This window comes from Moschus berezovskii, chromosome 4, assembly GCF_049115385.1.
Source record: "Moschus berezovskii isolate FMDL1 chromosome 4, NW_MosBer_1.0, whole genome shotgun sequence".
NCBI lineage: Eukaryota > Metazoa > Chordata > Mammalia > Artiodactyla > Moschidae > Moschus > Moschus berezovskii.
The window spans coordinates 79,331,092-79,346,556 of NC_142463.1; the positions used below are offsets into that span (position 1 = coordinate 79,331,092).

Genomic DNA, 15,465 nt, shown 5'->3' on the forward strand with positions numbered 1-15,465 from the left:
TTTCAGTTCTAATTTGCACTTTTTAATTGCATCTCTTTTTCTCACTAGACTTTGAGCTCCTAGAGGATAGAGAGGCATGCATTATAATTTTGTGTCTCCAAGTGTCCAGCACAAGGACTCTAAACGCAAAGAAACCTGTTGATCTTATCATGACCCCATGACTTAAACGTCCTCTTTTCTTTTGCCTCAAGAAGTTTCAGTAACCTGCCCTCAGCATTTTACATCCTCAGTGTGTACTGATTCGTCAATCATCTGCTACTGCACCGTTGCCTACCTTACTCTACTGAAACTGCTGTAGTGACATCATAAATACCCAGTCTGATAGCACTGACTTGGTCCTCAAAGTCCTTTACTTCTCTGAGTAATTGGCACTATTTTAACAAATAACAGCTTCTTAGCATTCTTCTTCTGTGTGATTTCCTAACTCTTTTAGGTGCATTTTATTTTCTACTTTGGAAATTTTTATTTCTCACAATAAAGTGCTCATGATTTTTTCCCCTTTGATACCTTATGTAGATAGGTAATATTTTACAGTACATTCTATTTATTTCAAACTCAAATTTCTTATTTTTTATATGTTAAAAGATATTTTTCAAGTTGATGATTTGAGGTGATTTATTGCTCTGTGTGTGTGTGTGTGTGTGAGTATGCATTCTATTCCCAATGGCCTTTGTTTTAATTTTGTGAATTAAAATGGAAAATGATTCATCAAATGTCTGCTTAGTTGGAAAACCAAAACCAGAAGCCATCATCACCAGCAGAAACCCTGTTTCTTATTTTAAACTATATTTTAAAAAAAGTATTAAAAGTTATACAGTAATAGGTTGTAGTTTATTTCTGTTCAAGAGTTACCATAAGAGAATCAAAGAAAAAAGATTTAATGAAGTGAGAACAATTTGCGAAACTGTGTACATTATTTAATTTAAAATGTCTTCAGTGATTAATAGGCTAGACCAAGAATTGTTAATCTGATATTTCAAAGAATTCATAAACTCCTGAAATTATATATAAAATTTTGTATGTGTTTACATTTTTCTTCTGAGAGGATTCAGAACTTTTTAATAGGTTCTCAAAGGGATTTTTGGTGCACACAATGCTAAGAACACTGGGCTAGAATATGAGAGCTTCTGAGATGACTCTATTAATAAAAGACGAAGTAGTGGTATTTTGAAAAGTAAAATACCTTTTTTCATAGTTAATCAGTTAAAATCTTCCAATTACTGATTTAATAATCTGACAGTTTTATAAACATAAGATGGCTAAAATGGCTTGTTCTAAAATAAATACAGTTTTAACTGTTGATTTCACTTTTCATCACAGAAATATAAAACCCCAGCCTGGGGGGGAAAATAAGTCTAAGAGCATTGCTGAAAAAAGGGGACATTTTCTAGGGCACTGATTTTTTTTTTAAATATCTGCTCTATGAATCAACAAGACAATCACAGTAATCTTGGGGACTTATTTTTAAAAAGATTTAACAGAATATTGACAGAAATGTAATTTGAAGTGTACAAAATGTCCTGTGTGACCCTTTCAGGGTAAAAGGAGGAAAGGGAGTGGGAGTGGGCAGGGTGAAATGGATGATTGTATTGAAACAATGACAGTACCCGGCAGATGGTGGGGGCTCAGGGAATGTCCTTGTTGCTGAATGGATCAGTGCAGTAATCCTGTCTGGCAACTGCCAGGGTAGCAGATACTTCATACAAGAACTCTTGATACAATGATCAGACCACCCTCTTATTACAACTACAAAAACATGTGGAAGATTTCTTCATGAGGTTATCTTCTGTTGTAGATTCATGAACTTCTAGGGGAAGAAAAGCAGGCTACATTCCAGAGAGAGTTCATGTAGTTTTAAAGAGGTCTATCAGGGGTGCTGAAACAGTGTTAATGCCCATGAGAGTGATCATACATAGAGTTTGCAAGGCCTGAACTTTATGCCCATTCACAATCCTCAAGCAAGAAAACCCCCTTTTATAGAGCAACCCCAAATGCCTTCAGCTATTTTATCAGCCTGATAGAATAATCTTTATAAGCAATTTTTCTTGACATTTTGACTTCTGCTTTAATCAAGGTGCCATTTAATTGAATGAAATGTACTGGGTTTGAAACGAAATGGACTATAAAGAGACACTGTTTTCTTTTAAAAGAAATTATTCAACCTGCTTTATTTTAGCTCTGAATAAAAACATAAACCATATTTTGTTTTGCACAGCCAAAGAAAATTTTCAAGAATATCCCTTTCCTGGGAAAGTTGGAGGTAAAACATGTAGAGGTCATGGCTGCTCATAGGAAGACCCGTTCATTTGATCGCTTTTGCAATGGGATGACCACTGATTGCTATGGAGACGCTGATTGCTGCGGCCATTACTGGGCTAGACTAGTCACCTGTAAGAGAATGATGCCTTGTCACCACGGTCCCTGTGCTGTAATCTACTTATTCTGACCACCGTCATTGGCAGAGCTTGCTTGTTTAGGGAAGTGCATGGGCTCTGCTTTTTTATTAAAGGGCATATTATCCAGGCTGCACTAATATCTTTTTTAGCTCAACCAGGCTGATTTACACAGCTTGATGAAACACCACATTCTAACCACACGACTTGAAGATTTTACTTTTGAGCATGGCAAGCAACTTTACCCAATGGCTGCCCCCTGAAAATCTTTCTTTAAATTGGACATTAACTCTTTTGTTTCTGTATTTTTTGGCTTTGAGCTTAATTGTATCACCTTTGATTTTGAATGGTTATGTAGTTTGTAGTCTCCTGACCTAAACTGGAGAAGTGCATGATTTGTGACTGTCATCATAATCCAAGGTTAGCCTGGTGGTTTTGTGATTTGTGTAACGTGTCATCATTTTCTCTGAGTTGCCGTGACTTGTTTTTCACAGTGATCTCACTAGAATGCAACCTTTCACATAGCTTCCCTTTCTGAGATAGCAAATGTCTGCCTGGGGTCAGTATCCTCATTTTCATTTGTGTTTTTCTACGATTGCAGTCATTGTACTTTGGTTTACAAGTACCATCAAACTTTTATATGCTGTATTACATACTCTTATGATGTACATAAGAGTAGTAGAACTTTAACTCTCACTCAGGGAAACAGTACAGGTCTGGAAATTTCCAAAGCTTTGCTTAGGTTAATTGATAGATATTCAATACTGAATCCCATCTTTTAGCTATTATTTTTTTACCTTGTTAAATGAAACATTTATTGTATCTGTAATTAAGATAATTACATTGGTCCTTCCTGTGCTATGAATGCATCCCTAGGTAGTTATTCTCTTCTGTTTGTCATAAGCCTTGGCCAATATTTTCCCTTCATTTAGCATCAAATATTCATTAGACTGTGAGCCTTATGAGGCTAGAGACTGGGGTTCTGCTCCCCTTGTTACCATGTTGCTCAGCACTGTGCTTGACACACAACAGCTACTCAGTTCATGCTGAGAGAACCATTAGAACTTTCTTCAACTGCAGTATCCCAGTACCCAGATTCAGCAAAATGATTACCTATGGGCTTCTTTCAGTCCACAGACATTTTTTTGGGAAGGGAGCATGAGTACTGTTTAAAAATATGGTCAGCATTGCAATTTATGAAATTTTTCATTAAACTTACTGGCTTCTTTTAAATGTTGTAGCATCTGATTATGGGCCCAGACTCCTGCATGAGAGCTCAGTCTGCTTTGGGCATACTTTTCTAGTTTGCCAACTGACCCACTTCAAATTCTTGGCCTCTCAGAGCATCTGAATTTGGAACCTCTGGAATTATACCATTTAAAGCAGTCTGGTTACTGAATCAGTAAAGGAACTTTTTTCCTTAGGTGTTACCAGCTGGAATGTAATAATTTACAAATTGTAATAAATTTTTCTGAGAATCTGGGGAAATGTGTTTTTTATAACATGCTTTAAAAAATCATATGGCATGATTTGGAGTTCCTAAAAGAATTTAAATGTCTTTTGGAGTTACTAGACCAGATGGACAATATGTTAGGGTCCATATAGTACATTTCCAGGTGTAGGGCCTATTCACACATTTTCATGCAGCTCTTTTTCAAGATTTAGCAATATGTTAGCATAGTGGAGTTCAGGCTGTGGTCCCTGGACCAGCAGCCTCAGTATCATTACTGAGGAACTTGTTAGAAATGCAACTTCTTGGGCTCTTCCCTTCTAAATCAGAAACTAGGGGTGGGGCTCAGCAATCTGTGTTTCAATAAGCCCTCCAGGTGACTCCGAACCAGTCTGTTAAGAGAATGAAATGCAGCATAATAATATAGTAATAAAATAAAATTTAGATTGAAATTTAGTTTTTTTTGTTTCTGAAATGTTTTAAAATTATTGACCAGTGCAACTTGAGAATTAAATTTCGAACCATGAAACTTGTTATGGCTTATGATTGAGAATTAAGGTTTACACATGTTATCAAGCTCAGAGAGTTCTGAATTTCTCCTGTCCGCCACACTTGCAGAGAGTGTTCAACTCTCTATGATCTGACCTTGAGCTCTGGGTCAAGTGTGGTAAGCCAGGCCCTCTATGGCTGCAGGCTTATGTTCTCTTGGTAAAAGAGAAACACTGCTTGCCTGTTACATTGTAGTCTTGTCCAGGACCTCCGGTTTGGGATTTGCTGTGTCTGGTCAAACTGGACCCCTCTGGCCCTGTCCTACTGCTTTGAGAAATGATGGAATGTAGCAAGTGATCAGTAAATATTAGCTTGTTGTTGCTGTTATTATAGAGGAGAGTCCACTTAGTTAAGAAGATTCAGAAAGCTATATATTCCAGTTTCTAGACAGAAATCTACAATATAGTATATAGTGGCTGCACATTATAATTTGCAGTGAGTCATATGCAGTCTTGCTGCACAGCAGGTGAACAGTACAGAGGTCTTAGTATTCCGTCTGTGACATCCTCCCCTTTATATTTAAGACTATATTCATTTACTAGTTTATAACTTTACTTTGCTATTGTACACGGTGTTTTTTTAATCTCAAAGCTCTTCATGTAAAGCAGGAAGAATCTGTAATAGAGCAAGGAACTCACTGAAAGCCAGAGGTGATGGTATGATTTATCAAGTAATGTCCATGAGGGGTTTGGCCAGCACACTGGACTCTAGAGGAGACAGGCCAGGTAAGGAAGAGGCAACTGTCCAATTTGGAGGCAGGAAGTTCTCTTGATATTAGGGCAGAACTTGAGAAAATACCTATGGGGCCCATTTATAAAACAGAGTCCTATTGTCTGCACACTGTACCTTTCTTCTCTTGTGTGGTGAAGTTCTACCACAAAAGTTCTCAAAGGATGAGCCACATGTTCCTCTAAAGGCACTTTAGTCATCAGTGTCTCCAATGGATGGTATTGTTCCTCCTAGAGCAGTTTGATATATAATAGGTAGTTTGTGTGTGTGTTTTAAGAAAAAGGGCATGTTTAATATTTGGAAGGAGGAAACATTAAAGAGTTTGTGTATATCAACACAATCATGTAAAGCACCAGCTAAACAATTGGCAGAATGTTTTGTTATCCCTGAAAAATTCATGAGTACCAGAGTATCTCCTCTGTTGAACAGCATTGCTGCTGCAAGACTGGGGCAGGCTGACCCATAAGAGGAAGGCCTGGCTGTGACAAGGAGGGAAATTAGGACAAGGCTTGTAATGGCTAAGCTTTTTCTCTGTTGTCCTTCACTTTGAATTAGTTTTGATTCCCTGAGTGAGAACTCAACTCTGTGTGACCTGAGATACTGGCCAAGCTTCACTGAACAGATCGGGTTTTGACTGTGGTGCTTTTGAGAGTTAACTGAGAAAAAACACTAGAATTCCAAAATCACTAAGCAAAATAAATACTAGGAGTTTTAAAAACATCCCTGAAAATCAGATAGAAAACTCTTATTTAAAAAAGTTAGTTATTGTAATATATAGCATGGTGACTACAGTTAATAATACTCTATTGTATATGTGAAAGTTGCTAAGAGAGTAAGTCCTGAATGTTCTCATCACATGAGAAGAAAATTTTGTGAATAGGTGTGATGACAGATATTTTAAAAAGTCAATTATGATTCCATCTCATAGGCAGCTTCCGATAGGTAATTTTAAAAAATTTAAATTTCTAGGTAGATTTACTCACTGGAAAAGAGTCTGATGCTAGGAGGGATTGGGGGTGGGAGGAGACGGGGACGACAGAGAATGAGATGGCTGGATGGCATCACTGACTCGATGGACATGAGTTTGAGTGAACTCCGGGAGTTGGTGATGGACAGGGAGGCCTGGCGTGCTGTGGTTCATGGGGTCGCAAAGAGTCGGACACGACTGAGCGACTGAACTGAATTCCTTATCTGATGTAATTTCTTAAAGCTTTTAAGGTAAATTATAAAGTCCTTAAAATTTTAATTTGTATTATATGTACTTAAAAATTATATATAGAGTGAAAAGAAAATTTCCTTCAGAATTCTGTCCTCAGTTTCATGGTTCCCATTGCAGGGTGGTGCTCTGCACTCCATATACTTTAGAATTAGAGAGAAAAGCAACCAAATACAGAAAATTCAAGAACAAGCCAACAGTAAAGACCATTGGCAATAAAAGTACAGCAATATGAGTTTATCATTGTTGGCAAGTAGATTTGTGAAATAAATTTAATTCCACATTATTTAATGATAACTTAAGTAGTTTGTCATGAATCCTAAACTCTTAGTAGAAAAGAGCCTCCAGACAGGTAATTTAAACTCCCTCACAGGTGTGTTAGAGAGTCAGGAAATAAAAATAGTGAGAGACTGGGAGCCAGAAGAGCTGAGTCCTTGTGGTCCATCTGACTCATGTTAATGGAGGCCTGGGCTCTGTAAGGCATTCTTTAGGTGGCTTCGGATTTAGAGATCATAGAAGAAGCTTAGGTTTTAAGAGCCTTGATTCTCCTTTCAGTAAATAAAATATAACTTATTGATGGAGATAAATCACTGGCAAAAACAAAGACACAAACAAGAAATATCCAGCAGATAATACAGTTCCGGTGGAGGAAGCAAGTAGGCAGGTGTCAGGGCCACCATTGATGGTGACCTTGAAGTCTTTAGATAACTTGTGTGCATTAATTCGACTGAACGGAATTGAATAAAATGTACTTTTATTTTTTAAATGAACTCAAAATTTATTTCATAGGGGTATTTTAGTAAGCTTGTCTGGAAATAAGGACTTTGGTACTAAGAGACTCTCTTAGAGGCAGACACTTATTTTTCAAAGTTTAATTTCAAAGAGCAATGCTATTTTCAGAATATGAGTCTTGGTTATCAAAGACTGAGTTGGGGCGGTGAGGGTTTCCAGGCTCACAACCATGAAACTAATTTTCTTTGGTTACATGTTAAAGCCAGAATGTTGCAGTTTCATCTTAGAATTGGCTTCAGAGTTTTGAAAGAGTTTCTTTTCCTTATAGAAAATAGCAGGGTAAAGAAAGGTATACAGTTGAGTTCTTACATTTTTAAGAAGAAAGAAAAGAAAGAAAGTGAAGTCACTCAGTCGTGTCCGACTCTTCATGATCCCATGGACTGCAGCCTACCAGGCTCCTCCGTCCATGGGATTTTCCAGGCAAGAGTACTGGGGTGGGTTGCCATTGCCTTCTCCAGGGGATCTTCACGACCTAGGGATTGAACCTGGGTCTTCCGCCTTGCTTTACCTTCTGAGAGGCTTTACCTCCTGAGCCATCAGGGGCTTCCCTGATGGCTCAGAAGCCTCATTATCTACATTTTTAAAGGGGCTCTCAAAGCAGATATTCTGTGGATTGTAGTCAGTGTGTAAAGTATAAAAAGCTACTTTGGCAGTAGCAATGAATTTATAGATAAATGTTAAAATGCATTTATGTGTCTGTATTTTGAGAACCATTTGTCTGTTTTGAAGTATGAGGAAAACCAAATAACTTTTAAAATATGAGGAAATCGAGCTGTATCCTGTTTTCATTGTTTTATGTTTGAGTTTACTAATAATTTGATTTTATTTTAATGGATCTTTTAATTTTTACCTTCTTTTCATGTTTAGCATGTACACAAAATACTGTGTTGCTTATTTTGGATTTGTTTGAGCATGCAGCATATTGCCTGGCAAAGAACAGCAGGTGCTTAATAATTGTTCATTTGAATGAATAAATATAATGTATTGCTATCGTGTTAAGATGTTTGCTGACATAATCCTTTTGATGGTTCATCTTTTTCCATTAACCATTTATTTTCAGATAATTAAATGGGGATTTTTATAGAATGTTAGAAAAAGAAAATATTAATATTGACACTCTAGTTAATATAGGCATTTACAATTTTTTAGAGAGGAAAATAGATTGGTTGGCACATTTAAAAACAAATGGCGTAATGTTAAAAGTAAAGATAAGTTTTCTGGGAGTGAGTGTGGTATGTAGGGAATGAAAAATGATGAATAAATTTTACATGCAAGATCAAGTGTAAATCTTCAAAAATTATTCTGGCTAATAAAGATCGCAATAATTTAATTATTTCCTACTGCATTAGTCTCCTTTCTTGGAGAGAAACATATTTGGTATAGTGTCAGTTCTTACATGATGATTGAGCTGTAAAATGTCTGAGCTGGTAACCTTTCATCCTGTAATACTTATACATTGATGCCACAGAAATTAAAACATTGTTAAATGTCACTGATTATCACACATCTCTGTACGTTAAGAGATGGTGTTTTTTGCACGTTGTTTCTGTGGTCACGCTAACTCTTTTTATTCCCTCTCTCTAGTCATACAGTTTATCAAGAAAGAGAATAGTGCACTACACCTGTTTTGACCAACGGAAAAGAGCAAATGCCGCATTTTTGATAGGTGCTTATGCCGTGAGTACTTTTTTCATGATTATTTTCTATAATCTGGCCACTGGAATGTTAACGCTGTCAAATAAAATCCAGGATGCTTTTTCAGTGGATTTGGGAGATGGTGAAGATTATTAGCAACTTGCAAATTGATCTGGAATGGAAAGTGTGGACCGATATTGATGAACCATTTACTCTTGGGTCTTATTTTCCAGTAGCTAATGAGAGAATCTTGGGACTACAACATATAGCTTGTATCCCACAGTTGTATAGGTGTTTTATAAAAAGAAAGGATATTTACAGGAAAAAATATATAGTAGAAGATTATTAAATACTGTTAAAAGTTTCCTCTTGGGAATAAGAGGAAATCTTTGATTGCATGGGGGAGGATTATTATCATTGTCAATCCCTTTATTCATCGATACAAGTGTTTACAGTAAGCAAGCTGAATATAAATCCTGCATATCTTACAGCTTCCCTAATCACTAGACATGGCTTTTCAAAATTAATCTTGATTAGAAATTTTGTCCTCTGTAAACACTGAAATGTAAATGTGAGTTTCACATGAATGTGCTACACAATTTTGGCGTGAACACTTCTAGAATTTTCTATACATACTAGGATTGGGTAGGGAGGGGAGAGAGGTGTCCTTTTCCATCTCATCCTTCGGCAGAGTCTGTGTCTCTAAAGCCTGGAAGCTCACTGCTATGTGACCTTTTAAGGGCCTTCCTCTGAAGACCTTGATGGAAGGAGGCACCAGCTACCAGACATCAAACTCTGCCACATCAACCCAAAAGCTCTGGGGGCAAAAACCCAGCTGTGCTGTTGCAGAGACTGTCAGCTGTTGCGGGGTGTGGGCTGAGAGTAGTGGCAAGCTGACAGCCAGCTTGCGGCCTGGGACCTTGTTTCCAAATGGAGGTGCCCAGCTCTGCCCACCATTTCTCATCAGGCTGTGGCTACCAGAAAGCCTTGGGCCATCCCTGGTGGTACCTTTCTTTATCACTCCATAGACAGCATGCTCTAGTACTTGGAATCATGACTAAGAATCAGAAACACCGCTTTTCATCCTGAAGTGGCTCTGGGATGATGGGTAAACCACTTTATCTTTCTTAGCTTTACTTAGTTTCCTTATCTGTTAAATGAGAGGGTTGGATATAAGGACCTCTAAGTTTGCTCCCAATTCTGAGGATTCTAGGATTATTTGTAGCGCCAGCCAGGCTCTTGCTTTTATTTGGAGAGCATGCATGAAAAGCTGACTGTTGGCATGAAGGTTCAGTGAAGTGCTGGTAAGCTGAATTAAGCTGGCATGCTTATTTTTCACTTCACCTTTGATGATTGCTATTTATTTGAAACTGATAATTGACAACTGTGTATTTAGAATATGGAGAGCCTGTAATAACCTCCGGATTCAAGCCATGTAAACATCGTGTCTTCCTGAGGGGTTTTGTCCTTCCTTTGAGCATGTTGTTTCGTGAGGCCTTTATCACAAGTAATTGTCAGGAGAGGCCGTCTGCTACTCCCTCCTTTCCTTCCCCGTCTTCCCTCCCTCCCCACTTCTTTCTCTTTTTTCTTTCTTAGTGCCTGTTTTTAGTGACATCCTTAAGTTCAGCATGGTGCCTTTGGGATTTTGAACGGAAGTTTAGTTCTAACAGATGTGTTGCGCTTGGGGGTAAAATATATCTTCTAATGCAGAGGTTTCCACCACTTTAAAGCAATCAAATGAGAGGAAAGCAGTCTGGGGAAGTGCTGAGGGCAGCTTGAGCTTGTCTTACAGGCTGTTACAGTCCTGAGAAGCAGGGTAATTATTCTTGTGTTAGTCATTTCCCAATTGATTTTCTTTTCTAATTTTAGAAATGTGTTCCCCAGGAAGCTTTTGGACACAGCACTTAATAAAAATGAAAACCAGGAGTCGCAATCTTTCCTGAAAGAAAATTTTATGCTTTACTTTGTATTGTATGTGTGCATTTAATTGTTGATTCTGATGTTTTAAGAAGACATTATACATCTCAGCTAAGTTTCACATATATTACATTATTGCTATTGGGATAAGTCATAATCTCCCAGGGGAATCTTCTTGGACATAAAAGACTTTGACTTTGGAACAGCTGTGTAGTCAAATGGCATGAACTATGTACCTGTGTATTTTTCAGAGTTCCCAGCAGTGGAGGTGTCTCCCTTTTTGAAATGTGGTTATCATTCTTCTATCAAGGGGCATTGACTACTAAAAAATATTTTGTACTAAGACAAGACTTTTTCTCTGAGCCTTCGTTTTCTCATTAGTAAAATTTGGTTAGTGCCAGGGTTTTCTGGTCTGTCTCACAGGATTATTATCAAAATCAAATATCTAACTGCCTGTTGGAAAGCCCTATATCATATATCAAAATGATATCTCACATTTATTGTGGCACAGTTTTTAAAAATTTATTTTTAATTAGGGTATAATTGCTTTACACTGTTGTGTTGCTTTCTGTTGTGCAGCAGCGTGAATCATCTGTAAGTACACGTATATCCCCTCTGTCTTGAGCCTCTCTCCCACCCCACCCCTCACCCCTCTAGGGCCACAGAGTGCCAGGCTGAGCTCCCTGTGCTATATGGTTACTTCCCATTAGATATCTATTTTACACTTGATGGTATATATATGTCAATGTTTCTCTCAATTTGTCCCACCCTCTCCTTGCCCCTGTGTCCACAAGTCTGTTTTCTACGTTTGCCTCTCTGATCTTGGCAGAAATTTTTACTCCTCCTCTCCACAAATCTATTTAGTCCCCTACTCAATGACTTTTTAAGTAAATGAGCCACCATCAGCAACTTACTAAATCAAAGGATAGTAGTCATTTTGATTCTTGTCTCCTCCAGATTACACTCATCAGTAGTTTCTAACTCTAAAACATGTACTGAGTCAGAATGCTTCTTTTCATCTCTGTTGCTGTCACCTAGTCCAAGCCACTGTCACTGTTCACCTGGATGACCACCATAGCTTCATACATCGTCTCCTTTTCACACCTTTGCTGTCCTTTAATTCGGTTGCCACGCAGTTGTCAGACTAACGTTCTAAAACTATAAATTTGATCATTACCCTCTTTCAAATCTGTCTAATGTTTGCTCACTGTTCTTGGCATGAAATTCAGCCTCTTTACCCAGTGCCATTAAGATCTTCCCTGATCTAGCCCTTTCTACCTCTGTGATCTCCTTACTCTGCTGCTGCTGCTGCTAAGTCGCTTCAGTCGTGTCTGACTCTGTGCGACCCCATAGACGGTAGCCCACCAAGCTCCCCTCTCCCTGGGATTCTCCGGGTAAGAACACTGGAGTGGGTTGCCAGTTCCTTCTCCTTACTCTAGATGCCTTTTAATCCTGACATCACAAGCTTGTTCCCACCACAAGCCTTGGTATTTCTGTTCTCTCTCTCTGGAATGTTTTTTACCTCAGACATAATACATTCCTTCTTCCTTCTGATCTTATGTCACCTCCTCAGAGAGACTTCTCTCGAGTTTTACCTTGCTTCCCCCACCTCCAGTATCCTCTAGCCCTAGATGTTTTATTTGTTTATTTATTTTTACTGTACTCTACTACTTGAAACTATCAGGTCTGTTTGTGTACTTACTTGTTTATTATCTCTTTCCTAGACCATAAAGTAGGGACCTTGTCAGTTTTGTTCATTGCTGTGTCTAGGAAGTGATAAAATATTTAATCAGGAGTTAGGCCCAGGCATTCGCTAGTTGAACTGGAAGCTGGCCACAGTGGAGCCTTCCTGCTGTGCTGAATCATGGGGAAGTCCAGGGTGGAGGGTGTCCCAGGGAGGAGACAATGTGGCTAGCAATGGGGGGTGGGAGGGGGCTGCACTGGGTTATTTGCCACTGGTGTGAAGCTGTTTCAGTGCTTGAACACTGAGCATCGGTTTAGAACTGTGCCCAGTCGGTGGTAGGTGCTCCATAAATATCTACTGAATGAATGAATAATGAAATGATAAAATATGAAAGAAAGAAGGAAGATAACTTCCTTTGGGTCACTTCAGAGGGAAACTGAAAACGATCAAATTGGATTAATTGGATATAGCTTAAAGTTGTAGCTTCCTCATTACTAGAAATATTCGCAGTATACTGAGCCAACTATGGTCTTTAAAAATGCAGGCTCAAAGCAAAGGTTATGGACCAAGGGAAGTGTCTGTATACAAAGTCACATCACTACTTTACTTCTTTTTTTTTCTCTTTTGATAAACTTTTTTTCGTTTATTTTTATTATGGTGAAATACACGTACCATGCAACTTACTATCTTAATTTTTCTTTGTTTCTTTTTAAATTATTTTTTTATTGAGTTATAACTGACATAACATTATGTTAGTTTCAGAAGTACAAGAAAATGATTCAATATTTGTATACATTACAGTATGATCACCACAACAAATCCAGTTAACATCTGTTGCCATATATAGTTACCAAAAATCTTTTTTTTTTGGATGAGTCTTAAGCATTTTTAAGTGTATAGTTCAGTGGTATTAGGTACATTCATATTGTTGTGCAATTATCACACCTTGCTTTTGAGTGTGACAGCTTGTGCAAACATTATGTACCCGTATCTGAAAGCAAGAGTTGTTGGAATGATGTGACCGCTGGAGATCACAGTGACACTTCCCAAGTGACAGACATCCATTTCAGGGAAGTCCCCACTCATGAAGCATCTCTTTACCCCTTAAGTTGAGCCACTGTGCCCCTTGAGATGGAGGGTTCAAATTTTAAGAACAGATCAACTCTTTTGAAAAGAGGTTTTCCCTTCCAGTACAATACACAGTGCAGTTTCAGAGTTAAGAAGCTTAGATCATTATAGCATCCAAATTACTCTCAGATGAGTTTAAAGAAGATGGCTCTTGAAAAATTATAAGCATGAGTTAATTAGGTTCTTGCCACATGCTTGAAGACCAAATCCTCATTGGTTTTTATACTGTTTTCAGTTCATAGAGGGCTTCCCAGGTGACTCAGACAATAAAGAATCTGCCTGCAGTGCAGTAGACCAGGGTTCAATCTCTGGGTCAGGAAGTTCCCCTGGAAAAGGGAATGGCTATCCTCTCCAATATTCTTGCCTGGAGAATTCCATGGACAGAGGAACCTGGTGGGCTATAGTGCATGGGGTTGCAAAGAGTCGGACATGACTGAGTGACTAACAATTTAAAGATGGCTTTTAAAAATTTGTAAGCATGAATTAATTAGTTTCCTGCCACATGCTTACAGACTAAATCCTCACTGATTTCTGTATTGTTTTCAGTTCACAGAACTGTGCTAAAGAGGTCAAGGGGAATTTGCAGAGGCCATGATGATTGAAGGACTGGAAAATAATTCAGGGTTAAAGAATTAAGAATTTTTTTAGGTATGACGAGGATACTTAAACAAAGATGGTAAACACACTATATGTTCCTTAACACATTTGTTAAGGTTTCACATTGCTCAGTAAGGGATCTAATTATGGATTAACTGGGACTGGCCTGACCCAGATGTCATGTCTGAATCAGGGATGACAAAGCTAATGTTTGTAGACTTTCTAACCATGTCTGTGTCTGCTGTTCCCTCTGTATACTATACTTAAGGCCTTAGCAGTTATATTATACCTCTAAGTCTACTACTAATTGCAAAGAAGCCCTTCTGCCTCTGGTGTAGACGCTGAGAGCAAAGACTTCAGCTGAGCCACAGCTTGGCCTTGAATTCACTTATTTGTATGTCTTGACCAAACGCTTTAACTCGTCCAAACTCCTGTTTTTTCCATCTTTAAAACAGAGATAATAACATCCTGCCCAACATAGTTGTGGTGAGGACTGAGGAGGTCATGCTCATGAAGGGGTCAGGGCAGTGCCTGGCCTTGTGGCATTGTAAGCACTTAGGAACAGCTGGTGCTCTAGGCGGGAAAGCTGTGTTGAGTTCCAGATTGTTTTCTGAGCCGTTGTCTTACTTCTCCTGAAGAGCCAAGGCTGCTCGCCTCTTGTCTTCTTGTCTTCCTTCCTTTCCATCCATTTCATACTTGATCCTTCCTTAACTCAGTGACATTCATATGGTTGTTACTCTGATGATTACTTAGAATAATTCACTGGAAGGTGTGAAACTGTGCGTATGAGTTTTTTTTTTTTTCCTCCTAGAATGAAGTATAACTTTTCAAAACTGATAAACAGACCAATCACAAGCACTGAGGTTGAAACTGAAATAAAAAATCTTCCAACAAACAAAAGCCCAGAGCCAGGTGGCTTCACAGGCGAATTCTACCAAAAGTTTAGAGAAGAGCTAACAGCTGTCTTGCTCAAACTCTTCCAGAAAATTGCAGAGGAAGGAAAACTCCCAAACTAATTTTACAAGCCTACCATCACCCTGATACCAAAACCAGACACAGATGCCACAAAAAAAGAAAATTACAGGCCAATATCATTGACGAATGTAGAAGCAAAAATCCTCAACAAAATTTTAGCGAACAGAATCCAGTAACACATTAAAAAGGTCATACATCATGATCAAGTGGGCTTTATCGCAGGGATACAAGGATTGTTCAATATATGCAAATCAATTTGATATACCATATTAACAGATTGAAAGATAAAAATCATATGATCATCTCAATAGATGCAGAGAAAGCTTTTGACAAAATTCATTACCTGTTTATGAAAAAAACTCTCCAGGAAATTGTTTGTATTCTAAAGGAAGAATTTGCC

At 38.2% G+C, this 15,465-nt stretch overlaps 1 protein-coding gene across 7 annotated transcripts in view; it reads left to right on the forward strand.

Moving 5' to 3' along the window:
• Positions 1–15,465, forward strand: part of CDC14A (cell division cycle 14A) — a 180,894-nt gene that overhangs the window by 29,460 nt on the left and 135,969 nt on the right. For 5 of the 7 annotated variants that reach the window (XM_055403615.2, XM_088835517.1, XM_055403617.2 and 2 more), the window contains exons 4-5: positions 2,216–2,260; positions 8,714–8,806. In XM_055403615.2, the coding sequence (XP_055259590.1) occupies positions 2,216–2,260; positions 8,714–8,806 (138 nt within the window). The remainder of the gene's footprint in view (positions 1–2,215; positions 2,261–8,713; positions 8,807–15,465) is intronic. The other 2 variants (XM_055403616.2, XM_055403620.2) reach the window with 1 other exon arrangement.